General features: G+C 36.6%; 1 protein-coding gene across 10 annotated transcripts in view; it reads right to left on the bottom strand.

Moving 5' to 3' along the window:
- TRDN (triadin) overlaps positions 1-25,830 on the bottom strand; it is a 224,279-nt gene that overhangs the window by 45,023 nt on the left and 153,426 nt on the right. For 5 of the 10 annotated variants that reach the window (XM_051792113.1, XM_051792115.1, XM_051792117.1 and 2 more), the window contains 7 exons: positions 22,163-22,207; positions 19,734-19,757; positions 18,048-18,098; positions 17,538-17,603; positions 12,454-12,504; positions 10,639-10,689; positions 10,053-10,103 (listed from right to left, as the gene is read on the bottom strand). In XM_051792113.1, the coding sequence (XP_051648073.1) occupies positions 10,053-10,103; positions 10,639-10,689; positions 12,454-12,504; positions 17,538-17,603; positions 18,048-18,098; positions 19,734-19,757; positions 22,163-22,207 (339 nt within the window). The remainder of the gene's footprint in view (positions 1-10,052; positions 10,104-10,638; positions 10,690-12,453; positions 12,505-17,537; positions 17,604-18,047; positions 18,099-19,733; positions 19,758-22,162; positions 22,208-25,830) is intronic. The other 5 variants (XM_051792114.1, XM_051792122.1, XM_051792118.1 and 2 more) reach the window with 4 other exon arrangements.

Genomic DNA, 25,830 nt, shown 5'->3' with positions numbered 1-25,830 from the left:
TACTCCCCTTTGACAATTAAATTTAAACATCTCAAGAATGTGCCCAGCAGTAGAAAAAAGGTTTCATGCCTAGAATTAGTGAAAAACTGGCACAGGTTTTCCAGGATCTGGTCCTCTGCAATCACTTCACTTTTCTAGGGAATGTGTGTATCAATGTGTGTAGCTGTGAAGTGCACCTTTCAGAAACTGTTGTTACAGCAGATTTAGTAGCTTTTACCTCCAGAAGCTGCTTTTGAAAGGCATACTTACAAAGCCAGTTGAAGTGTGTTGGAGGGATTCCCAAATCAACAGAAACCCCGAATACCAAGACTCTGGGAAGGGCATATAGATTAAGGTGCAGTGCACCTCTGGGTTCCTCCTGACTTCTGTCCTGCCAGCTTATGGGATGTGGCTCACCATGCTCCTGCTCCCGAGGCAAGCACAGGCAGAGTCAAGTCCATCCATGCCTAACACTGCATTTATGGCTGGCTAGTTTCTATTATTGGGCTATTATATCGTGCTGTGAAATCCTTTGGAATTTTCACTTTGGCCACAGTTTTTCTTATGGAATGTACTGCAAATACTCTACAAATCTTAAGAGACAGAAGAGAACTCATTCTGACCACTGTTGCCAATAGCATTGTTCCTGTTACTCAAACAGAAAATGACAACGAATAAATGAAAAAGAGCGTGGACATCGTCCTTTACATTGCTCTTTCGGAAGTTGAGCAATGTGTTTGAATCTGAAATGCAGCAAAAAGATGGATAGATTACCCAAAGAATTTGGTTTACAACTGTTAAAAAGCCAGAATACCTGCTGAGCAATATATTGTAGCTGGGCAAGGAAGGACATGAAATAAACCAAGAATGATGAACTAGAAAATCTGATGCTCTGACATGAGAGATGGCCTTGGCTGTGTACTATTTTACCTTGATTATTTGGAGGAAGAACAAATTCTTAAGTCAACTTGTTTTGCACTGTACTGATGAGAGTTGTCACCTAGTTCTTGAATTAGGAATTTGTACGCACAAAGCTATTAAAAGAGAATTACATTAGCAGCCTTAAATTATGCTCTGTCTTTCCTAGACTTATCCAAATCTGATCTTCCAGTTAATACAGACATGATACAAAGCAAAATACTTTTTTATCAAGAATACATATACCATTTTCAGGGATCATAAGTCCAAATGGACAACTATTCTAGAAACCAGAAGTGAACATTATTGTATTTTAGATTTTGGGAATGGGTTTCATTACAAACCATGGTAGACCTTGTTCAAATTTTTTATGTAGTGTGGGAAAATAAAGGTAAATTTCCAGTGATGGAAAGGTCACAAAACTATGGCACTGTAAGTCTTTTCAGGGAGGAAAAAAAATAAATTTAGGTTTAGTATGGTTCTATTATTTTTGATTTGTATCAGAAACTTAAATATAGATCACCATCAGTCCTTTAATCCCATATAGTGACAGTTTTGAAGGGCTTTTTTCACTGCTGTTGAGCAAACACAAACATTTCTGAAATCTTGAAGACATCTTGAAAGCAATTAAAATCTTGAAAACACTGTTTCCTGCTCAACAATAGTCTATTCCATGTTGCTTTATGATCCAGCAGTGGCTAGGAATAAATATTTAGTTTAAATACCATCATAGAAGTGATTTCTTCTATAAATTCTTCCTTTATTTTCTTATAAGAACCAATTGGTTCCATCTTGACACATGAAGTTTAAATAACTTTCTAAATTTACAATAATTAATTGTGAAAATTTGGGCTATGAAAACTGCATTTTCATAAAGATATCCAGTTCCTTTGTGTCATTTCTAAAGAGCCCTTGATTTAGATTTGTGATCTTCAATCTTATCATGACCATACTAATTAATCTCAAAGGGAATCTTGAATCTTTCCTATTTCTCTTTGGCTTTTGCTGCTTTTTCCTAGCCCACACCAGTGCCACATTATCATGTCAGGATTTTGTACACAACGTTCTAGGCAAGATGCATTTTTGATTTATGCATAGCTTTACAATGTTGAATGCATTTACCCTAATGCACTTATATATAGAAGAAAGTTCTTCACTGACTTGTCTGCAGTACTACTTAGGTCCTTTCCTGAATTGACACAGTCAGTTTAGAGATAAATTATTCTTTAATATTTTCCCTCCACTATATATTACATTGTATTTATTGACACTAAATTGTCTTTGCCATCATGCTGTTTTCCCCTTGTAAATTCAATGTATCAGAGTCCCTTCTAATCCTGAATTTTTTAACTAATTTTGTCGACTAAAAATTTCATTATATTACTATTTCTATATTTTCCTGTTAATTAAGGAATATAACATGAGTCCAGGCATGGAATCATAAGCAATTATTCTGTAAACAAGCTGCAAGATGAAAATGAACCATGATGAATGCGCTTTTAAATCACATATTTATTTCCTTCAATACTGTAGGTCTTGGGCAGCAGCTATTTAATTTCTACAGTAATTCCTATACTGGAATTTTTCATAGGCCTATTTAAACCATTCCATAAATGCTGTGCTTATTTCTTTATTAATATATTGAAAACAGTTATTACTAAGACAAAGTTTCCTTTTCTAGATACCATGCAGACAGGATCTCTGTGATTTTCCAGATAGTTGATTTTGTTCTGAATTTAATTATGATTTCACCAAATTTCTGACTAATTTTTAAATTTCTGGAGTAATTTAAGTGTATTAACCCTGACACAGTAACTGTCTGAAGGTAATGGAAATTTTGCCTAAGTTCTTTCATTTATTTTGGTTATAAACATGTAAGTTATGGTAAAACAAGATCAAATGCAGACTCATCCCATGTGTCAGATACTCTGTAATAACTGTTTATATTCATGCTGTTATGCTAAAGTGAAAACCACCTAATGTAGGCAGCAACAGCAAAGAATCTGGCATTCACTGAGTTGATACTGTCTTTGCCCATCTCACCATAAATTGTCCATCTGTTCATAGCTTGAGAAGAATGTACTGTTTGAAAATATTTTAAGAAACATATAAAGTGATATTTCTCTCTCAGGTCTTCTTAACAGGTATTTTATCTCTCAGTGTTTTGGAGTTCAGAATTTCTCTTATCCATGTCAAAAGAAACCTTAGTCATGTTAAGAAACCACAGCTGAAAGAACCAGTACAGTGAGCAACAGAGAGGAGAATTTAGCTGTTAAATCGACAGGAGTATCTGTTATTTAGCATGATTCTCATTCAGTAGCAGAAAAAACTTTTCCTGCCCTTTTCCTCCTCTGGTCCAGGTTTTAATAACCTCTTATTCAATTGTATTCATGCATTTTATCATTAATGGGCAAGAATGATCTTACGGTTTAACTCCTCTGCATAACCTGACTATCCCTTCTGCCTCCATTTGTAAGACATAGCTGCCAAACCTACTTAGAAAAAAATATTTCATTAGATAACCCCCAAAAAGTTTACAGTGTTTTTCTCTTTATTACCAGCAATGTCTTAATGAGAATACACAAGCACATTGTCTAGAAGGAAAATGGGCAAACTCTACTTTGTATTATCGGTATTCACATTATATGGATTATTAGGCCCCTCTTCTGGTTCCAACCAGGACAGGGTTAATTTTTCAGTAGCCAGAAGGGTGCCTGGCTAGGACCCATAGGTTATTCTATACCACCTCACATCATTTTACAGGGATGGGGGAAGAGGTGGTTTCCTGGTCAGATAGGTGGTGGAGGGAGAGATCAGTTATTGTTGGGAGTTTCCCTGGTGAGAACTTGCATGTGAGTTGTTCAGAGTTTTTTTCTCCTATACTCTATCATTAATATTTTTGCTGTTACTCTTCATTGTCTTATTCCACTGCTGTTTCCAGTAAATTGTTCTTAGTTCAACCCATGATCTTTACTTTTTGTGCCCCAATTTTACTCTCCAGCCCACTGCAAGGGGGCAGGGATGGAGAGGGAGGAGTGAGTGGCATGGGGTTTGAAGTGTTCCGGTGGGGACTCTAAGGTGGGGAATATCATTCCTAAACTATGACAGTGCTCTGTAAATTCACTTGGTAGAGGTGGTAACATTCCTGAGCAAGTTCTCCTTGACTGTGTGTGGAGCCTGGTTCAGCCTCTTGACAGCTGAGGAATGGGAAACACTGACTACAAGCAGAAACCTTCTCTCAACGCTGACTGAGTCCTTGAAACTTGAGACCTAAAATGTATGAGGATTAATTCAATCACACTCCCAAAGACAGGCACAAATCTCTTTTTGAAGATACCACAAAGGGCCAAGGAGTGGGGCAGAGCTGCCCAGGGATTTGATCTCTCTGCCACAACAGAATGTGCAGATCTTTCTCTGCCAGTCTCACTTTTCAGAGAAAGTGCTCAAAGTATGAAGCATTTTTGGAGAAAGACAGATTTTCGCTGGATCTGTGTAGAAAACAGTGCAATTCGGGCCATATATCCAGAGGCACCTTGACACACTTGAGAGGTGGACCTGTGTGAACCTCGTGAAGTTAAACAAGGCCAAGTGCAAGGTCCTGCATGTGGGTCAGGGCAATCCCAAGCACAAGTACAGTCTGGTCAGAGAATGGGTCGAGAGCAGCCCTGAGGAGAAAGACTTGAGGGTGTTGGTGGATGTGAAGCTCAATGACCACACAGTGCACGCTTGCAGCCCAGAAGCCAACCATGTCCTGGCCTACATCAAAAGCTGAATGGCCAGCAGGTTGAAGGAAGTCATTCTGTCCTTCTACTCTACTCGGGTGAGACCCCAGCTGAAGTACTGCTTCCAGCTTTGGGCCCCCCAATATCAGAAGGATATAAATAGTTTCAGTGAATGCAGAGGAGGCCACGAAGATGATGAGAGGGCTGGAACATGTCCAGAAAAGAGTAACAAAAGCTGGTGAAGGGTCTAGAGAGTAAGTCATATGAGGAGTGGCTGAGGGAGCTGGGGTTGTTTAGCCTGGAGAAGAGGAGGCTCAGGGGAGACCTCATCACTCTCTACAACTACCTCAAAAGGAGGTTGTAGCCATCTGGGGCTTGGTCTCTTCTCCCAGGAAACTAGCAACAGGACTAGAGGACATAGTCTCAGGCTTCACCAGGGAAGGTTTAGGTTGGACATGAGGAGAAATTTCTTCATGGGAAGGGTTGTTAAACAATGGAATGGACTGCCCAGCGAGGTGATGGAGTCACCATCCATGGAAGTGTTCAAGAAATGACTGTACATGGCACTTAGTGCTATGGCCTCATTGGCAAGGTAGTGATCACTCAAAGGTTGGACTTGATGATCTTGGAGGTCTTTTCCAACATAAATGAGTCTGTGAATCTGTGATTCTGTGATTCAGAGGACATTTCAGAATGCTAATATGGAGTTTTGTGTGTCCCAGTATGTAGCAGGCTCTACTTCCAAGAAATAACTTAAGTGTCATTAGACATACTTCCCTTTAGAAATCTGTTTTGACTACCGAATGTATATTTCTACATACATATGCAGATGCTACTTATTCAGCTCGACTATTTTTTTTAAGAAAAAGTAATTTAAAAAAAAAGTATCAAGCCATAGGACAATGTTACACTTTGTAATTTGCCAAAAAACATGCCTCATCTTTGTGTAACCTGTTTTATGAAATTAAATTTTTAACTCCTTCCATTTATAAAATGGTATTCATTCACATTATATATGTTATTTCTGATCTTTTTCTCTTACTTTCTAATGTCTATTGTAGATTTTTTTCCAGAGAAATGCTGACTCCCAATGGTAGTTCTATACCACCTGCTACAACTCAGTACTGGTTACATATATGTCATTATCTTAGTGTCTGACTTTTAAAGCTCCTGTATTTTCTTGAAATATTTCTTACTGACAAAGTTCAGCAATGATGTTCTGTAATGGTTGAACCATTTGAACAGGTTGATACTGCAATTTTTATACACTAAATACATCTACCTTACATTTTGGTCCTCTATTATTCAGGATTTTCTATTGCAATTCTATATTGAGCTTGTGTGAATTCAAATTTCACATTTCAAAAATGTATTTATCATAACAAAGGGGTTACACTGTAACCACTTATATGAATTCAATTTACACTGGATTTGACAGATTTCTGTAAAGTAGCAAATGCTAATCAAAACACTGCTATTTCTCAAGGTGTTTTTGGTTGGCTAGTTTAATGTGAGATGTCCTCTAAAGAAGCTCCCTATGTACTCTCAGTTGACTAAAAAAATGTACCAGTGCTCATAAAAGTGACCTCATGTTTGCCCTTTGTTACAGGGCAATGGCCACAAAATTTCTGGAATACTTTTCCCCATAGAGGATTTTCTCAAACTGTCTGCCTGATGTATGTGACGCGTCACTTATCATTGTTAAGAAAGAAAGGTTTAGTAATGTGCAGCATCGTACATGAATGCTTGAAGCCACTTTACGAGTTGGGGTTACACTCTTCTGACAAAATGTCAATGTCTTGTCATGCATATTCAGTGTCACTGAGTTAGCTGTATTTGCTTTTGGAAATGTTGTACTTGTATGAAACTTGTCACATAAAACAGAAAAGACAGAAATAACTTTTAAAAATCTGCACTACTGAGCTGAAGTGCCTTCAAAGTAAGATTGTATAAAATTTGCTGTGTCATGAACTTTGCTGACTAGAAAATTAGTGAATCCTATTGTAGACACGAAGGTGGCGTCACTATACACGTGTGTGCAACCTGAGATCTTCCTGCTCAAGCTCAACTTTCTCACTCAACTTTTCCATTGCAATCTTGCTTCAGGAGCCTTGAAGGATTTGCAGTCCTGCTCCGAATAGCCACTGTGCACAAGTTGACCTGATCATGTGTCTGACAGCATTTAATCCAAATATTTTAAGTTCTTATAGAGCCAGCTAGAGTCAAAGAGAAATACTCTCACAACTGTGAGATATCAGTTGTTCTCAGTGAACTGTGCAAGTGCATCCACAGGTAATGTACAAGGTCGTATACAAGCCACTAGAAATAATTGAAGTAGACAGTACTCATGTCACTTGGGAAGGTGGTAAAGGCTGTGCAAAATCAAAATCAGCACTGCTAGTCTCCATTAGATTATGGCATTTCTCATCCAAATATCCTGCTGTTACTACGAAAAACAATCCTAATTCAGACTGAATCTGAACCATTGTTCTTTGTCAGAATAATCACATGTGTTTCTAACGTAATCTTGTACTGCAGTGGAGTTAAGTTAAACTCAGCATACTACACACTAAACATTCAGATCATGATTCTTGTGTTTTGACAAGCAAGAAACTATAAGTTTGTAAGATAACACAGCAACACAGAATCTTTTACGTTTCTTACAGTGTTTTAATCTGTAGGGTAAAAAAATTAGGCCATGTAGAAAAAATCTGTGTGATATGAAAGTTCACTTGGGAACATAGCTTATACTTTCTACTGCTATAGTATAAGAAAAATTTTGCATATGTTTTATCAGCTACTATGGGAAGAAGTAATTAATTTTACTATAAGAAAAAAATCACCTCTGGGTACTGACTTTCCTTTTCAAGTATCTGAGCACAAACCACTTCATGTGCAGTCAATGAAATGTTACAATGTTTAAATAAATTTGTCCTTTCTTGAAATAATTCCATTTTGGAACTTGAAAGGAGCTGTTATTCACCAGTTGTTTCAGTGACTGAGTTAATAAAGTTCTTATTCTTTGTATAGTTGGGTGGATGTTTGACACTTCACTGAAACTAATTTATTAGCATTGCAGCTAAAACACTTTTATAGACATACATTACTTCTTTACAAAATTTGATCTTTTGAAATAAGTAGTATTTTAGTTTCAATATCACTTAAATTTAAATAATTTGGTCTTCCAATCAGAAATATTCATGGAGAGTTGAAAACAAAAATTAGAGAAGAAACTCAGTGGTAAGCTCAATAGTCAAATAGTTAAAGGTCTGATCAATGTTTAACTCTTCATTAACCTAACTACATTTCCTAGATATGTTGCAAGAACCTAGCAGGAAGACCATAGGCCTTGCTTGCCTCAAGATTAAAATAAAAGCCAAGTTGTATTAAACCAGTAAACAACACACAAAAAGCCACCCACGCTTAGGATCACAGAATGATAAGCTTGGAAAAAATTTCTAAGATCATCAAATCTGACTGTCAGCCTAGCACCACCACCATGTTCATCACTAAACCCGGTCTTCAAATGCCATATCCATACATTCTTTGAATACCTTCAGGAACAGTGACTCTACCACTTCACTAGGTGGTCTGTTCTGATGCTTGACAACCCATTCTGTGAAAGGGTTATTGCTCCTTGTTCACCAAAGTAAACTAAATGAAAGGGTACAATAATGTGTCCCCATTTTTCTAATGTCTTTGACCTTGAACTGACAATTCAGGCTCATCTACTTTGAGTGCTGCAAGGAGTGTCAGAATATTTAAGCTCTACTACATTTTCATAGAATCATAGAACCATAAAATCATAGCATAACAAAATCATAGAATGGTTTGGGTTGAAAAGGACCTTAAAGATCCACTGGTTCCAATCCTGCTGCTCTGGGCAGGCACACCTTCAACTAGACCAGGTTGCTCAGATTCATGTCCAACCCGGCCTTGAACACATTCAGGGGTGTGTCATCCACAGCTTCTCTGGACAACTTGTTCCAATGCCTCACCACCCTCACAGTTAAGAATTTCTTCCTAATATCTAGTCTAAACCTAGTCTCTCTCAATTTGAAGCCCTTCCCCTGTGTCCTGTCACTACATGCCCTGGTATATAGTCTCTCTCCATCTGTCTTGTAAGTTCCCTTCAGGTATTGGAATGCTGCAATTAGGTCACTCCAAAGTCTTCTCTTTTCCAGACTAAACAATTCCAATTCACTTAGCTGTTACTCATAGGAGGGATGCTCCATCCCTCTCATTATCTTGGGGCTTATTATCTGGACTTGCTCCAACAGGTCCATGTCTTTTCTGTGCTGGGGACCCCAGAGCTGGATGCAGAACTTCAGGTGGTGTCTCATGAAAGTGGAGTAGATAGAGAGAATCATCCCCCTTGATCTGCTGTCCATGCTCCTTTTAATGGAGCCAGGGATATGACTGGCTTTCTGATCTGCGAGTGCACATTGCAGGCTCATGTTCAGCCTCTAATTCACCAGCCCCCCCAAGTCCTTCTCAACAGCACTGCTCTCGATAACACTTTTTTTTGTAGCATGTAAGCCTTTATTTTTTCTTCAGAATGATACAGCTGTGTAAAGCAATACTGCTATTCTGTTATACACTGTGTGAAATAGCTGCACTTAAAAACTTGCAGATGTCATCTTTCATAACTTTGTCAGAGAAAATATTCCTTCATTATTTCTAGCAATTGTTAGGGAAAATCTAAAAATAGGAAGTAGTATTATTCAATTATCTGAAATAGTTTTCAAAACTGACTGAAAGATTTTAAGATTGACTACTATATTCCTATGACTCAAATGACTGTTAGTAGCTAACAAGTTATTACATATTTTTATCCACGTTAAATTATTTACACATTTAACCTGAGAGACTGTTTTATAATGAACAAGTGACATTTAATCAATATGCAAATAGTGTCAAAGTAAAACTAAGTTTTGTTTGAATTTAGTTCATATGAATAAACCTGAACATATTTGGTTAATTATAATTATTGTGTTATCATTGCCTAAAAAAGCCTAGTATTTTGGAGGTACTATAAACTGTAGTTGATTTTTATTTGATGGCTGATACTGATATTTCAATGTAAGAAGAGAGAGCAAAGTACAATCAAATACTGTATTATAGAAGAGAAGTAAAATGAAACCTGAAATGACAAATTTTAATAGAAAGAATGAGAAAAAAACAAGAAAAAAGAAAATAAGTCCTTTTAACTTCGGAGTCTATAAAATACCACTGCTACAGCTTGCTTGTATAGCCCCATATGTATCTATCACTTGTCAGCCAGGTAAAAAGAATGTCCAGCAGCAAAGGATGCCATTCAAGGATATATAGGGATTGCTTAATGAGGAAACTAGGATTTCATTTGCAAATACTTGCACAACAGATTTATTTTCTCAGCTGAATCTTATGCTCAGTTCAACTTGGGACTATTACCTTTTTCCTTAGTATTACTTGAAGCCTTAATATCTTTTCCTTTTGAAGAGTCTGAAAAAGAAATAGAACACAGAAATGGAAGGACAAAGTTAGTACTATTAGTATATCCTGTGCTCACTGGTACTATAACAGATGTTCATAGCACCAGATCAACCAAATATTCAAAAGAGATATATTAATAATTAAAATTTCTGTTTACCTCAATAAAAGGCTCAACGTAAGATTTGGAAGCAAAACAAAAATAATTCCTCAAAATTTGCTGACAAAATTTCTGTAGGTCAAACCATGTACTCATTCCTGTGCAGTCTATTATTTCAGCCTGACATGTGAATTTAGTAACAGCTCTGTTACTAATTCACTCAGAATAGATTAGCATTCCCACTTCCTTGGTTGTGCAGGACAGCAGTTAAACAACACTACAATAAAAGGGTCATGAATTTATTATTTCTGAATCATGTCAGAAACTGCTCTTTTCAATATATCAGATCTATTAAATGAGAAGAAGCTAGGTTTAGTTGCTTTTCACCAACACTCTGTACCAGCAGACAACTGGTTATTTGCCAACCACATAATGATAAGACATTACCCTTTTCTTTTGAAGCTGCTGGAGGCTTCACCTCTTTTCTTTTACTGGTCTCTAGAAAAAAACATTTAACATTTATCACAAGCCAGGTTAGAAAAAAAATATGACACTTGAAAAGAAAGCAAGTCAAACAATTTGATATGTAGAGAGCAAAAAAGATGTGATAATTAAATGGATTTAACAGCATGGAAATAAAAAAACAGGACAAAACCCCAAGGTCATCCATTCATCTTTTTAGTCTTGTATATGCAAAATAATAAGCCTTCAATATGTCATTAGTTTCTTCACATTTTGAGGAAACTGTTGAGCCCTCTCTCAAGTAGGCAATGAAGAATAATAACTTACACAGAAGTAAGAAATTCTGTAGAGCAGTTGACATCAATGGATTTTTCCTTTGCTGAACCCAGACAAAAAATTAATCCACATTGATACAATTGAAATATTAGGAATACCAGTCTTGAAAGCCAAAGGCTGTTGATAAAGGTAAGTAGGAGTTTTCTTTATTCAGAAGTGACAAAAGGACCAGCTACTCACTGAGGACTCCATTATTCTTTTAATATCAAAGAGGCCATATGGGTATTGCCAGGGAACAGGATTTTACTTCCTGCATATATATAGCCTTTTAAAATCACAGGCACACTGGGTATAAAAGAAGAGCAGTGCTCATCTTTCAAAGGTACATTCATATATTTTATGTCACAATGAATAGTCCAATAACTTAATTGTATCTTCTTTTTTTTTTCCCCGCAATATATGACAAAGTATTAAAGGACATGAGAAAAAAAAAATGATATTCTAATTTTCTCTTTCTAGTAACTGAAAAGGCAGAACCTAAGGACAAAAAAAAAAATAATCCACAAGTTAGTTAAGAACAAATAAAGGAAAACTATGATCTTCCTGTGATGAGACACATGGACTGAGAGCAGTGACAAAAAGGAGAATTCTGAACCCCAAGGGGTGACCTGGTTTCATTTCTCAGACTTTTTAGAAGGAATAAGACATTCCTCGCAGAAATATATTCAGATATACTTTGCTGTATATCTATTCAGCAGCCATAGACAGGACTGCATCAAATATCTCCATCTTCCAAAAAAATGAGACTTTGTAATAATTTGAACCTCAGATGTGCTGTTACAGCTCAAGACCCTGGCACAGTTCTGAAAGCCTTTGCTATTTCCTTTAAATTTTTAATCTGTTTCAGTACTCTCCAGAAAGAGTTTTTAATACATATCACATTGCAACAAATAAGGTTTTCTCCAAATGGATACTATCAAGCAATCTGTGACCTCTTTGTGCACAGCAGCAGGCCAGCCTCCTGTAACTGAAAAGGTTAGAGACATATGTGCCTACATTGCCAACAAATTAAGGAAAAATCTTAACATATCAGGCACTCTCAAACACCTGAATCTGTCAGTAGCCTCAGCCAGTTTCATTCTCAGTCATCCACGTTCCTGAGCTGTAGCCATGTGGACCAGATTTAGTCTAGCTCTCTGCAGAAATGTTCTTACTATGGGATTTAGACAACCCATTTTTGACAGACTAACATCCAAAGGTGGTATAAAAATAAATTTTAGTATTTCCTCTCAGATCCAAATTCAAATATGTGCATTTAGAAGAAGTCTAGGGAGTTTCTAGGGACCCTACTGGGATCTATACAGCACAAATAAAGTTAAAAACAATATTATAATTAAAATAATCTAAACATGAATCAGAAACGGTTTGGTTTTACACACATATATTTCTAGTCAAGACCTGTTTCTAGCATAGAATAGCTGTTCTGATATTCAGATTTCTGATAATCTTAGCTTCTTCACTTACCTTTTTCCCTTGAACTCTCTGGATTCTTGGGATTTTTTCCTTTCAGAGAATCTGTAGGGAGATAATTATGTTTTTGAGACTTAGAAGATAGGACAGCCCTTCTACATTTAAAAGAAAACCCAAGAAATATTTAAAAATCAAGACTAAAATTGTGAACATAAATGGATACAACCTTAACGTCTCTTTACATCCTCTCTAGCAACCACCTCATATTTTTTAAGGTGCAATAATGTTAGTAGTAAATGCAAGAGTAGAAGTTGCTAAGTTGCTATAGATGGTTGTCTGTAGAGATCTCATAGAAGGAAGAAACTGGAAAGGAGAAAGGGAAAATGCAAGTAATGACACAGAATTAGAAATTCTTAGGGCTTTATACAAAACTTCATGAAGAGAGAAAGGTTTATTCTGCTTTCTCTTTTTGTCTGAAGAATATTTTTTTTACCTCAATCCTTCAGGAAACATGCACTTAGGGCCATCAAACACAGCAAAAGCATGTTATTTTGTAGAAACAACTAATGTTTAAATAATTTTTTCAAGCAATAGTCTCTTGACCTCTTAAGAGTATATATCAAGGAAATTAAGAGAAAATAGTTTTTGCCAAAGTAAGGAAGTAGTTTTATAGGTTTATGAATGTATGTGCTTTCAGTGAGAGAATATCAGAGCTTGCAGGGTGCTGAGTAGTCCCAGTTGCATTCTGTCTGACAGGATATAGCACCTAAGCATCTGGAAAAAAACCATACCATTTATTCCAAATGAAAGTAAACCAAATCTTCAGTAAAATAGATAGAGCTAAAAGAAGATCCTTTACAAAATAATTATAACTCTGAACATTCTCCTGGCTGCCATGGTACCAGGAAGTGATCCCACTTATCCATCTGGCCTTAAGTGTGAGTTGTAACAGGAAAAGTTCATTTCCAGGATGGTTGAAGTTGTTGGAGAAACCACACTGTGAAGGGATAGGCTCTTCACTTAGAAGCCTGCTCTTCACAGCACCAGTGGACCCTTCTTTGTGGGACTGAGAGAAAAACTGCAGTGTGAAAACTGAAATCCTTTGAAGTAGCCTATATGTTGATTATATAAGAAGCCTTGAGTCAACAGCTACCCAATTGACCATTTTACTTTGGGTAAATTTGTGATTTCAACAATCAGCAGCCACTGTTGCAGTCACAGCCAAAAAAACATTGCCTTTGTCCTTATGGGTTTGGTGGCATATAGTCATGAGGGGTTTTTTCATCATCCATGTAGCAGATCTCCCTGAGATTTCCTACAATGTGTAGCTCCTGAAACAGATTCAGCACTTTCGACTCTTACAACTTTTGGATGCAGTTGGACACTTTCCATGGCACACCAACTTCCCCACCCTCTCAGCCAAGACTGCTGAGATCACCAGTTATGCTTTCCTTCCCGGGTGCAGATTTTCATTTTCAGAGGTTCATACAGGGATTCACTGAAGACTTTCCAAACTTCTCCTCTCAGCTGACCACTTTCCTGCTAGTCCCAGAAGGGGAAAAACATAACATGCTCTCTTAAAGCCAGCATTTGCCTTGCTACTTTGCTCACGCGTTCTACTCCAGGTGTAAAGCTGGGTCAGGCTAGGAAGATGGTATAGAAAGATGAAAGAGCAGCAGTGTGTGATATCTTCAAGATAAGGACCTGCTTCTCATGCAAATGACAACAAATGGAAATAGGAAGACACAGCCTTTCTGTAGGTGAGTCTCACAATATAACTTCTGCATTTAAAGAAAAAAATATGTATAAGTTAAGATAAAAAATGTAGTAGGCAAGATGTTATTCCATATTACTTTTGCTTTAAAGGAAACATAAGCATTTCATAGTGAGTGCAAATCAGCACAATTTTTTTCTTTAATAACAATGTGCTGTTATGTATATGGCAAGAAAGAAATACACACTACTCACTTATTTCCCCTACCAATCTGTGCATAAAAATAAACATGCATATTCATGCATAGCTGATATAAGAAAAGATGCAAAGATATATCAAAAACATTGCAAAAGCAAAGAAGAAAGAAAAGAGGAGCATTTGTTTGGAAAACAAATCCTGTACCATAGGGTAAGAGTGAATTTACATTATCTGTACAGCACAACTGCTCTCAGTTTAATATCTCAGCATAATGCTCTTAGAAAAACTCAGTGAGGGGTTGTATATACTATATCATGAGCTTTTAGTGCCACTATTAGAGACTCTGAATAAATAAGTTATCTACCCAAAAACCACCTGGCAAATTATACCTTAGAATTTCATTGGCCTCAAATTTTTTGAATATGCTTATGTCAACAGAAAATCAGTTTTTATATTTTTTAGTACAAATGGGCTTCTTTACTGCAGGAAAAAGATGAAAAGTTAGTTATAAATTCAGATGGAGTCTTGAGATGTCCTTTATTACAAGGCAATGGAAAATATATTATTCCAGTGTTCTCCTTAATTACTGCCAATAAAACTAGTCTCCAAGACTGAAGACACTTTGTTCACCTCATAAAATAGATAAAGCAATGTTTTGAGGTTGTGATCTATAGAGTATCCCAGCAATAACTCTAGATTCAGGGATTTATTTTTCCACTTTCTGCTTTAAATAAAACCACTATGCTTCAGGTTATGAAAAATAGTCTGCTTTATGATAAGGGTTTTGGTCTGGACATCATCCTTGTTCATTCAACCTTAGCCCATCCGTCAAAGAGAATGAGGTACGATAATGCCTCCCTTAGTGCATAAGGTGCCAGGCAAATATTAATCACCCCAAATATTCAACACTTCATGTAGAAGTGTTCCTTTATTTGGTTTACATGAATAGTAACAAACTACCAAGATACCTGATTAGGAAGTATATGCAGTCTTAAAAATCCTTACTTTCCTATGTCCTTCGAAATATTTATATTTGTCAAAAACATCCACTTAAGAAAGAGCTATATAAGACACCAAGTCGCAGAGCGAAAAGAAGTCCCCAGTGATCTGGTTAATAAACTACAGAGGCCCACTGATGAGGCTTGAAGAGGTGATAGAGAGGTGAAAGAGTTCATGCAAATAAACATGCAAATAAGGCTTTGATTAATTTATGAACTACAGTTTGATCAAATATGGTGATTGAAATGGGGGATTTACAGTGCTAAATATATGTTTATGTAGCAGAGTAATGCAAAATGCAATAAGAAAACACACAGAAAGTCACCAAGGTTTCTAGGAGTTTCTCACAGACAGCTTTATAAGTTCTCCCTATGGAGTCTTTGATGTCAATATGTTTTGAACTGAGCTATACAGCTCACTAATCAGCACCTTCATTTTCAGACACAGGTACAAAACTGTGAAGATTTGATGCCTATTATGGAAAACAGCAATGGCTACATGAGCAAGTGCTCTCAGGATCTGAGGGACAGGCTCAGGTGGGCTGCTCATCAGTGCTACTTCAGGGTATCAGGAGCCTGTGGTGCATTTATGGCTGTATTCAGCATTGAGTAGCAGGTCGAGATCTTGTTCTCAGCAGCAGTAATGCATTTGGCATAGAGGACTGTGTGGAGCTCTGGTTGGTAACACTTTGATTAACATGTTGGAATTTTTACAGAGACTTTTGTCTCGTTTTCCCAAAATGTAAGAAATTTGTTATAACTTGGCCTGCACTTTGATATTTAAAAGAAATTCCTGCCTGCCCATTTCTGAAGGCTGATTGGAGAATGCGTAACCTCCTTTGTCATGTTAGAAGGACCTGTAAATAACTTAATTGACGTTGCTGATACATTAAATATGAGCCCAGGAGATAAAAAGCAGTGCTGTGGGAGCACTCAGCAAAGGACACACTGAGGAAGCTTGTTCAGGGCTGGTAAACCCCTTTTTCATTGGATCTAAAGAAATTCTTGCCAGGGAGAAAAAAATTTTGGGTCTTCTCTCTCTTTCTTTTTCTCTGCTCCCCCTCTCCCCTTAATCCTTTGAAAAGAGTATCAGGCTGAGCATATGTGTTCCATGCAGGGAAAGATGCAGCAGAGCTGTCACTCAAGTCTCTCCTCTAATTTTCCAGCACAACGCCATCATTACAGGCAGCCATAGATTACAGGCAGTCCATGGAGAGGGCCACAGGACCCCAGAGAGGTTGAGTATACAGTTCTGGTCCAGATAACTAAGCTCATGTACGTAGGGTGTGTGTACATTAGGAGTAGAATAGACATAGAAGAACAATATATGCACCACAGGATTTGAAGACTGCTATAATTTAATTTAAATTTGTGAATAAAGGAGTGAATGAATATAGATTCTAGGATTTTGAAAATACATCTATATAGACTATATCTATATATTATAGACTACACCTATATATCTATAGACTTACAATACTTATAGACCATAACTTAGAATAAATACTAAACCTTCTATATAATGTAGGTCTTTTTACTCTGAAGTACCTGAATAACATGTCAAATAAGTTATCCATAACTCACTTCATTCAAATAAAGCTATTTGTAATAAGGAGGAAAGAAATAAGATGAATAAAAAGCACCCAGCAAAACAAGTGATGAAAGGAAATCTAGCTGTCCAAATTACAAAAACCAATACATGGGAAATGTTTCATAAAAATCAGTAGCACAAAAAGATTTGGACCATCTCTCATGTTGAAGACGGTTGAACAGATGAAGCTCTGGGTTTTTAGCTATAGCTTTCACAGAGCCCAGAAAGCGCATTTCCTACTCATATATTTATAAACTTTACTTTATTCCTAGTATATCCAAAGATTTATGCAAGGATTCAGTTGAGACTTTGTTAACTGGCTCCTATTAAAGAACTGGCATTGTTCAGACAAGGAAGGTTTTCTGAAGGTTCTTAACTATTACCCAGAGTAATAGTTTTGTGATATTTATTTAATTAATTTTGAGACTTTCAAATGTTAATTGGCTCACCATATTCTGTCTTTTTCCCCCTCCTGCTTTTTTCATGACATAAATACTGTAGAATATTTTAGCCAATTAAATTTTGATTGGTTGAGATTTATAGTGAGAAAGATTGATAATGATTATTTTAAAATTAGCACCTTAATTCCTTTTCTTGAGGTTTTCAGTAAGTTTTATATTCTAATCTGTAGTCTTACCTTTTTCTTTTAAAAATGTAGGATTCTTTTCTTCCTTTTCTTTAGCATGTGCTGTAAAAATAATAACTAGAGTGATAAAAGGTTAACATCTCATACATCTGGGGTAATGATTGATTGAATAATTGATGGTTTCTAACTGACACAAGATACCAATTAAATGTGTAGAACAAAACTGATTTTCATAAGTTTTAGCATGTTCACAAAGTGAAACCACAATTTTTATTAAGTTTGATGAAAGACAAAATCACCTAAAACTTATTTCACTTGGCAGCATGTAATAAATGTTATCAAGTTTCCTAAATTCTAAGTTTGGACTTGTCAGTTTTTATACAGATGTTACCAGGACTCTCTTTGCACTTCTAATCCAGGTAATGCCAATTAAGTTTCACAGCAAATTTAGTGAAATAATATTATGCACATGAATTCCTACCTAAACTATACTCTAAAAACAAAATGCTCAGTGCCTTTCAAGATCTTAGAGCTATATACAAATTTGTTCTGCCAGGTTACCTTTATCTTTTGTAGCTGCTGGAGATTTCAATTCCTTCTCTTTTTCAGGATCTGTAAAAGAAGCAGTCACACTGATAAAGTGACAGTTAGAAGCCATAACTGAGTGCAAATATAAGATTTAACTATAAGAGAAAATGAAGCATCTAGATCATATGAGAGACTAAAACTGTATATTGGAAGATATGGTAAAAAATTGAGTTCTTGAGAGATTTGTACCAAATTCACCTTTTTCCATCCAGAAAGTTCAGTCCACAAAATGTGTTGGAACTGACATCAAGAAATAAACGTTTCATTATTTTTCTCCTTCTACATTTTGTTTCAAAATAGGTAATACTCAACACTTCCAGACAATATGATTTTTAAAGTAGAAGACTTGGGAAAGAAATTTGTAAAACAAGGTCAAAAGTGTAATTTTATTGTAAAAAACCTGTCTCTTCTATTCCTTACTACATCCCAGACATCTGCTTCAGAAAATACTGCTGTCCTGCTTTGACCTTCATGTTTTGTACTCATCAGTACAATTCAGTCACTTGTTTTCAAAGTGAGAAAATAAACTATTTACTGCAGATATCTGTGAATCATATAGAGTGGAACTCAGTATCTCTAAAATTCTTAATAAAATATCAATACCATTTTTAAAATATTAAGTTAATGACAGAAATCTGTGCAAACAGAAAGAAAACTCAGTGTGAAGACTGAAAAACTTGTTCTTCTGTGCTCATGAGTCATGCAAAATTCCCAAGAAATTCCATGTTCAGTGCAATAGTGTCTACAAAAAGAAAGAGGATAGTGAAAGACAGACCTCCAGCCAAAATAAGCCACTTTATGCATGATATAAAGCCTTTACTTTCAGAAGCCTGCCCGTAAGAACTTAAAGTTGCTGTGCACCTCCATTATTAGTAACATAGTTACTCAAACTGTTGTGGAAGATTTTACTTTAATGAGGCATTTTGATAAAGAGAACATTAAACAATTCTGTACTGAAAGCTTAAGTCATTGTTGACAAAGCTTGAAGTCCCAGGTGATCCCAAACAAGGAAACATTTGGAAAGGTGCTTCAGAGGTAGTTGTCATCTTCAGGAGAAAAAAAAATGTTTTTTTAGACATTGTGGCACGTGACACATGTGCTGCTGAAGAATTTGAAGAAATGAAACAGCATTGACCTGTAAATGGGAATTTAAACTGTAAGTAAATCCTAGTAAATTCTGTAAGATTGAACTCATCAAGGTCTATTAGAAAGTCTGCTGTAACTTGACAAAATGACGACATGTAGCACAAATCCCATGTCAAAAGCCTTGTGCTGATTTGCAGTGTAAGCTCATATTGAAATCAGAATACGTGACTGACACCTATAGTGAGCATAGGAAGTGTGGAGAGAATAATTTTTTGTGTAAAATAATAAATATAAAATTTATAAATATTTTTGTGTACTGGTATTTCATAAGACTCTTCTTTTTGTCCAGGAAAAATGTACAGTATTGGGATGAAACTTCTTGGGCATAAAAAGGAATTTCTTAACATATGCATTATTACTATTATCAGCTATGTTGTATCAGTTTTAGTCTGTCTAATCAATCATAATCTGCAATTCTGACTAGTACTAGCAGTTATTATTTTTTTTATTATTTATAGATCTGAAATCACTTTTTCAGTTATAGGGAGAAGCAATACATAAAATACGGCTTACTTCCATGTTTCGTCTTTGGTTTATCTGAGGAAAGAGAAGAGAAGGGAAACAAAAGTGAAGAGAGAAAAGAAAAAGGAAATGTTAGAATGCATGTTCACACGGGAAATTATATTTAATATAATCAGCTAATGAAAATGTATTTAAGTGCATGCTGACCCTAAGTGCTTAAATATGTGTTGAGAGTGATTTCTACTCCACTGTTGCTTGACAGTGTATGTGAATAAAGTTCATGTTTCCCATCTCCTGCCTTGTATACACGCAACAAGAGTGTGAAAACCTCCAGTGTCATATGATGTGCTTTAACCAATGGCAATAGTCTCCTTTCTTAGTACTACTGAATATCACAAGAAAAGAATTTTTGCCTTTTCATCATGACTTTTAAATATTAATTCTCAGTAACAGGCAGTAACTCCCTGGCATTTACTCATGTCATTTTTCAAACACATAGGACAAAGAGTTAAAGTGCCTTCTTACTCACCTTTTAACAGTTAAAAATGTTACATACAACTTTGCTTTACAACCAATAGAAGATCAATGAAGTGAAATGTTGCTACAACCTTTCAGCCCACTTCCAGAGGTAGGGATTTGCAATAGATTGGAAGGTCACTAAAACCTTCATGTTTGAAACAGTGAAGCTGTGTTCTGATTGCTAAGCAAATCCAGCTGCCAACGCTCCAGATTTTTCTGCAAGTTTTTTTATAGTGTTTTTCTCAGATTACAAATCCCAATTTTGTCTAGGTCTGAATCCCTCTACTTTTTGAAATGTATCCTGATGCACAATAATCCTCTGTGAGAAGCATGATTAGTGCATGCTGATGTTCAAAAAATGTCCTGGATGTTTATTGGACTTGTTTGTCTTTGAGTGATCGATGTATTGGCAGTAGCTTCATACACATAGGGTGCAGAAGTAAGAATCCTTTGAATTCCTTGGGGAATTTGCCCCCCTTTTGAATTCTAAACCACAACCTGTGGTTTAGTCTGTGCTCTTTATGGCACAGTCAAAGTATTTGGCAAACAAAGTCCCATCTAATGGTGGTACATTGTAGAAAGGACAAATCTTGCAACAATCACACACCTCATTGTTGCATCAGATAGCCAAACAGAGGGGAGGCAATGTAGATGGCTGGTAAGTAAGTACTTGTGTGGAAAACAGTGTGGAGATACTCAGACTAACAATGACTGAAATGTAGGCCAAGGCCCACCTAATTATAACATTTTCCATGACAACTATCAAGCTGCTGACAGCTGCTGCAGGGTATCTCTACTGGCTTGATTAATGCTGAAGAAAACAAGCTGAGAAACTGGAGAAAAGAAAGGGATAATAGCTCATCTGACCAAAGCTACATCAGTAAGTATGTCTCAGACCTTATTCTGAAGGTTACTGGCAAGTTCATCATCAGGGTTTTAACTGCCAATTTGAGCATAAATAAATACAAAAATCACCTTGGTAGCTTGTTAGTAATAAAATACAATAGGCAAAGATGTGTATCACATTAAGACAGTCAGGGTTGATAAGGTTTGGGTATTTACATCAATCTTTTACCATGCTCCTTACCATACTAAACTAAAAAAGTAGGATTGCTTTTAACAAGCATACAAGAAGCAAGTGTGCAGGAATAAGGCTGAAAGTAATAATAATAATAAAAAATCTAAGTGTATATGATGGGAAAAGACACATTTATCTCGATGGTTTAAGGCTTCAGTCCTTCTCTTTTTATGTTCACCATCATCACTCAATGGCTCGAGTTTTGTTTTAGCTTGGGTATAGGTGGTGCCTTGGTGTTCCTGCTCTGGTTGTTTTGGGATACTGTATGTAGACTTTGTGTCCCTCTGAACTATGCGCCATCAACACATGAGGTTCTTGTAGGCTTTCTTCTTCTAGTGCTCCCACTCAGACATTCCCACTCAAGCCTCATCCATACCAATCCTAAGCTTTTCGTGAAAAACTTCTAGAAGGTCAGGTCTCACAAGCTTTTGAGTTTCTGTAAAGTGGACCTTTGTGACTTTTCATGGGGCTAATGTTTCATCTGGGACAGGAAGGGCAACTCAGCTGACTTTAGGGGGTCTCTGCGCCTTTACCTCATTGTGACTTACGCTTTAAGACTAAATAGCAAAGGCTGATCCCTGCCCAGGCTGCAGAGGCAGGAAGCCCCTTGCAGGATTGGCGAGACACAAAGTTGCAACACAGAACCTTTAAGCTGAAGCGGGCACCTGAAGCCTTTTATTGGGGTTGCAGTTTTGTGGAAGTGGGACAAAGCCAGTTTCATAGTGGAAATTTCCTGTTGTTCTAATAAACACAGCAAAGCCCTGAAAAATACTCTCAAAGCAATGGATTTAAAGGTTAGTCATCCAGCTCTCTGAATCTGAGGTTATTGTTTCTGTGCTATTGTCTTTTAAGAAAGATAATGCCAACATGCTTTTCTTTTTACCTTGCTCTGTTGCCTTTGTTGCTTTTACTTCCTTCTTTTCAGGTCCTGATGCAAATAAAAGATATGGTTTAAGTAAGATTTTAGTCAGAAAAAGCTCTTCTTAAATACAATTATGAGATTTCCCCCCTCCAGTATATGAATACATAATAGCTATCTTTTACCTGCCTGAAAAAGGGTATTTTTTTTTTCCTTTCAGAATAAAAATAGTAGCATTTTCTTCTAGACCTTGTCTAGTGGAATGTGTCCCTGCCCAGTCCAGGGGGATTGGAATTAGATGATCCTTAAGGTCCCTTCCAACCCAAACCATTCTATGATTCTATGATTCTGTGATGTCAGGTGAAAGAGATGCTAAACTGCAGCACATATCATGTAATGGAGAAGGGAGAAAAGCAAGCAGGTTTTTACTTTGTGAGGGTTCCCCAAGCAAGCATGGTTTTCCGTTTGCTCCAACAGAAACCTCCACTCTGCATCCCTAACGCAGCAAAATATTTCCCTGTATTCGCAATTTTAAGCATGTTGTTAGTCTCAGTGCGGATAGCAGGCCACAGATTGGCTGTACTTAGATTATGACAGCTAACTTGATCCTTATGAATACTGAGACTTCTGCGTACAAGAGAGACACGCGAACCAGACCACTTGTGCAGCAGAGCTGCTAGACCTTTACTGATGCTAGGGGAAACAGTTGTAACAGGTCAGGATGCCTGGACATATCCAATTGCTTGTTCACAAGCTTCACCTTGCGCAGTTCTTAGTTCAGTTGCACAGCTTGAGAGACAAGGGACAGAGATAATTTGTTCATAGCTCCACACTAAGGATTAAATTATCTAAAAAGAGATGGTGCAAGAAGGAATCCCTTCAGATTTTACTCTCTTAGGAAATATGGGTATATTTTATAGTTTCTGACAATTTACATTGCAGTTTTGGCAATGTACAAGATTATATATTTAGGACAAACCACATATTTTCTAATTGAATTATTCAGGATTATGTTTTGCATACCTATGAATATATGTGTTTAGCTATAAACTAAGCAACACCAACACTTCACTTTTGTGGAACCAAATTTTTGTAGCCATAATTTATGACTATTATGCTAAATGAAAAGCCTTGCTTTAATTTAAAAACACTCATAGAGTGTTTGAGACAAAAAAACATGTGGCATTAAGAAAATAAGCTTCACTGTCATTGCCTTATTTAAAAGTAGTGCAAAGAATAGACAATCAGCATAAGTGGCAGGATGTAAAGTGGACAGGGAAAATTAATTTACATCTGATAAGTATAGAAATGTCTTTGCAGCTTCAGAGGTATTAGCACATAACAACCTCTCAGCTTGTTATGTCAACCTGTCAAGCAAAAAAATATTTTTAGCAAAATGGTTTTTTGCAACAAGTCACAGTTGAAAATTAAGAGTTTGCCTTCTAGAGATAAGGTAAATTCTGAGGATCATGTTTTGTTACCATTATTTATGCTGGGAAAGTCAGGGAATTTAAAGGACCTGTGAAGAGCCTCCATATGTGCTCACTACTTTTGAAGGGATGTCCTGGTGGTGCCTCTGGGGCCAGGCTTGCAGTCCAGGCAGCAGGGAAGCATTCTGAAGTTGCTGGGCATGATGGCTCAAGAAGATCAGCTCAGGTAGTAAATTATGGCCTGTCTGTAATGTCTTCTGGTGGGCTGGAGGCCAAAAGAATGATCTGTTCCCAGATTCCCTGAATCCTGAGACTCAGAGAAATGTCAAGTATGGACAGATGAACTACTTCACATTGAGTGGGATGGACCAACTCACAGATATCAATCACTCCCTTGCCACTTGCTCTTGTTTATCCCAGGATGCTGTGAGATGTGCATGTGTTTGTGAGCAAGCTTCATGTAAACAGTGAAATATTGCACTTCTGCACCTCAGTTACCCTGAAAATCAAGTCTAGGTTGAAAAGATGTCTGACTCAATCCTCAAAAAAAAAAAAAAAAGAGTATTCCATTTCTATCCAAGTACCTAATTTTGTATTGGTGTTCATAGACACACAGAAAGCTGAAGAGGAGCAAAGTCCCTTAATATGTGTTGTATATCTCTGCTATAAACATCCATGTTACTAAGGCCCAAATCAGCAGTGCTACTTGTATTAACAATGAACTAGGTGAGTCTGAACACTGAGACCTGCCACTGAGCGAATTGATATCAGAGTGCTTCTAAAAATCCTACTGAAGTGGTCAACATCTTGAAGAATAAGCTTCTTTTAATATGGAAATATATAAAAAGTGCCACCAGAAGCATGTCCCATTTGTATTACAAAAGACATTTTAGTATCTAAAGCTGTGAAAGCACCTATGATAAGAGTAAAATGAGTTATTGAGAACTTTGTTTCTCCAAAACGTTTGTGCTTTTTAGCTAAAAGGAAAGCAGTTTTGGTTTGTAAAGTTTCTAAAACCATAATAATAATGGAGTAAAAGCATTTTCTGACTATTGAACTGCAGGCTAGAAGAGCTATACGGCTCTCTAAGAAGATCAGGTATTTAGAGTCATCAAAGTTGTGTGGTGGGGGTAGACCATGAGTATGGTTATGATGAAGGAACCAGCCATCCTTGAGAAATGTTGAGTCTACTATAACTAGTACTATTGTACTATAGTATTCTGGGCATCAGTGCACTCACTTCTGTTGAGTGAGTGTTAGTAAAGAGGAACTTGCTGAGACAGAACAGAGCTTGAGTAACTTTTGGGAACTGCCAAGTAGCATCATCTGGACATGGCAGAGCAATATCTGGAAGGACAAAGAGGACATTCCATTATTCTCTTTGCTTTTAAACAAGGGAGGTGTGAGCTGCTTTAGTAATGCTGAGAGGTCTTTTATCATCAAGGTAATAGTTGTCACTTTGACAGTATACATAAATAGAAAGCCTGCACACATATTCGGTGTTTAAAATAAGACTCCAACTCTGTTTCTATCAGAACAGTGACAGGTTTTCTAAATAGCTTAAGATGTCATCCCTTCCACTGGACAATTTCAAAGTTCATGCCACTTCTAAATTGCAGCCTGAAAGGTGATCTCTTTGTAAAAAATGGTCCTGTTGCAGGTGTTCCCTATTTGAAAAGTTGATCCTTTAGCCATATGACTTAAGTAAAATGAATGTGTTATAAGGTATCATATTCTCCTCAGCAGAATATCAGGTATTAAAAAAAAAAAAAAAAAGAAATTCAACCCCCTCCCAATAAAACCAAACCAAAAACCACAAAAAAACCCTGCCTGAAACAATACAAAATAAAATAAATGCGTATCAAGGTAAAACTAGAAATTTGCCAGAGATCCATGTTTTCAGTAAGATATGTTTTCAAAAAATAGATTAAGTAAATGGAGTGAAACGCCTGTTTATATTTTTGCTATTTCTCAGCAAAATTCTTGACAACTGTGCATAATGTGGATCAAATGGGTAATTCATTTGGTAATTGTTTCTCTGATTCCATCATAAGCTCTTAGAAATCAAATGAGAGACAACTCAGCAGATACTGTTTTATGCTGAAAGTGTCCAGGAGAGCAATTCATCAGTCAAATATTTCTGCACTCTCAATAGTTGTAGGCTACAATCAAATTCACCAGAATATTTTTATCCTGAAAGAGTCAAGTTGCATAATCCACAGCAGAAATATGCATACCAAAATGTCACTGATTTTAAAGATA

This window comes from Manacus candei, unplaced genomic scaffold (genome assembly GCF_025592945.1).
Source record: "Manacus candei isolate 608988 ecotype Guabito, Panama unplaced genomic scaffold, ASM2559294v1 h1tg000034l, whole genome shotgun sequence".
NCBI classification, from domain to species: Eukaryota; Metazoa; Chordata; class Aves; order Passeriformes; family Pipridae; genus Manacus; species Manacus candei.
The sequence above is the reverse complement of the archived record's forward strand: the minus strand, read 5'-3'. Positions and strand labels throughout refer to the sequence as shown.